Below are 2,244 nucleotides of genomic sequence, written 5' to 3'. Positions count from 1 at the left end.
TCGGTAAGTGCGAACAATGCACTAATAAAAATAAATGTGTTGTTTGGGTGTCAAATGCTATTTGCCATTCCCTGCAAATAAATCAGCTTTACTTCTATATAACAATCTGCAGACCCGTCAGTAATTCTGGAAATGGGAAAACAATTGTAACAGCTACCCAACAGTCCTCAAATAATAAAATGAAAAATCCCTGTACCCAATCAAAAATTGAAAAATATATGACAAGAAAATATAAATCAGGTTGACAACTATTTATTAATATTATAAATAGCACATATAATGCTTGGTAATTTATATACATAATTTTCATAATTAAATCTTTCAACTAATCTTTCTACGGATATTTTTTTTCTCTTTATAATTCTTGTATTTTCTTAATTTAAAGAAATCTCAACATTTAATTCATCCTACCTTCTTTCTATCCTTGAGAATATTTTTCACACAATATGGATATCTCTAATAATTACAACAGCGACTCATCAGTATGAGACAGTTATATTTTTTTTCATAGTTTATAAATACGCACATTGTCATTCTATCACAGTTTTGGTATAAGTTAAACGTAGCGTCATTCATCATTCACTAGGTTGTCCTAAATATTAAATTTAACATCAATTTGTGTCTATTTTGTTCTTGCACTGTTGTTGATATCATTCTGGTTTTATCTCCGACAGGGATGATTTTGCTTCTGGTGCCGATGCATACATCGCTTCCCGCCACCTTGAAGCAGCCTCGGCAGAAATAGGTGACGTACCTGGTAAAACAACCGAATAGGATGTAGACAGCATCGGGTAGATGTATGTAGCATAAGCATCCCAAGGAGCTTGTCCGGACATATGCGAAGCTCCGGGCCTGTTCGGGATGACATTCCCCAAACTCCAAATTTCTGACTTAGAAGTTGAAAATGTGTTGTTGACTTCGGGCTTGATTTCTCCTGGTTCGGTATCGTGTTGTAGATTGACTGGAGGTGATAATTTACCGTCACTATGAGGAGATGACGGGGGAGAACTAGGTGACAGCTGTTCGTCACCTGAATGTTGACTGTCTATTTCACATACATCTACCGTTTCCCGGTCTGTATCTATCTCTATTTCAGTTTCCACTTCTTCTATGTGATTATTTGATATTTGAGACGGCCTGTGATGGTCGGGAGCTAATATACTCTCCATATCAAAAAGTCTTTTCTTAACAGGCGGTCCACTGGCCGTACCTGTTGCCGATGAACACTCCGTTTCACTTTTTGACGTAGTGTGCTCCACTACCTGGCTAATTTTCGGACCGTCTGGTCTCTCGTCTGTGTAGGAGCCTTGCCAATTAATAGGTGTCGTTGATGGGGAAGGGCTTGGACTATCCTCATCATCGGGAACAGCTAAACCCATATGTTTCCTCACCTTTCTCTGAGCACGTCGTCTCCGGAAATCACCCCGAGCAAAGTCGTCGATATTAGCCGGATGAATAGCCCAGTAATGTCCCTTCCCGTTAGCACTTCTTCCAGACTTGATAAAACAGTCGTTAAGTGATAAATTGTGCCGAATACTGTTTCTCCAACCTGGTCCACGCGTTCTAAAATAAGCGTAATTGTCCAAGATCCATTGATAAATGTCACTTAAAATTAATTTCTTATCCTTGGCCCCGAGAATAGCCATTGAAATTAGTCCTATATAACTCTGACTAGGTTTGGGTTCTTCTTGAATATACCTGGCCCGTAGATCGTGTTTATACAAGTATGCCTGTGTGTAGGGATCAGGTAGATGGGCGTGATACGGTGAAATTCCAAGTCCTGGATACCCTCTTAATCCATACTGTAATCTGGCCGCATAGTCACACAACTGCGACCGTTGAACATCCAAAGGTAGATTTCCTACCCCAGGGGCGAACGGGAAATACGGCGATGGTGTTGGTATTTTCAATCCGTAAGGAAGCAAGGTGCCCGCATTAGAACTACACATGATGATTGTGGAAGTAAAAGAGCTCACTGACAACTACTGTCGTTTTTCTAATATTAGTACACTGCTTATAAACTTGATGAAGCGTTAGATAATTAGGCCTGTCAGTCCCTCTATTGCCCACTCAGCACCGCCCCATTTCATGAATATTCAATAGACTTTGAATAGAGATCGACGAGCCGTGTTGAGCCGTCAGTTTATCATTGGCCCATTAAGTGAAATGATAAACGTGAATAGTGTATAATAATGGGTTTTGTGAAAGCTTCATCAGGCGATTACTCATCCAGTATAGTGCTGT

General features: G+C 39.9%; 1 protein-coding gene across 1 annotated transcript; it reads right to left on the bottom strand.

Annotated features, from left to right (window-relative positions):
* Positions 1–427: 427 nt before the first annotated feature.
* On the bottom strand, positions 428–1,949 carry LOC126818017 (forkhead box C1-A-like). The gene has a single exon (XM_050545192.2). It carries the CDS (start codon positions 1,947–1,949, stop codon positions 651–653), a length of 1,299 nt encoding a protein of 432 aa, XP_050401149.1. The 3' UTR covers positions 428–650.
* Between the last annotated feature and the right edge of the window lie 295 nt (positions 1,950–2,244).

Source organism: Patella vulgata, chromosome 4 (assembly GCF_932274485.2).
Source record: "Patella vulgata chromosome 4, xgPatVulg1.2, whole genome shotgun sequence".
In the NCBI taxonomy this organism is placed as follows: domain Eukaryota; kingdom Metazoa; phylum Mollusca; class Gastropoda; family Patellidae; genus Patella; species Patella vulgata.
The sequence above is the reverse complement of the archived record's forward strand: the minus strand, read 5'-3'. Positions and strand labels throughout refer to the sequence as shown.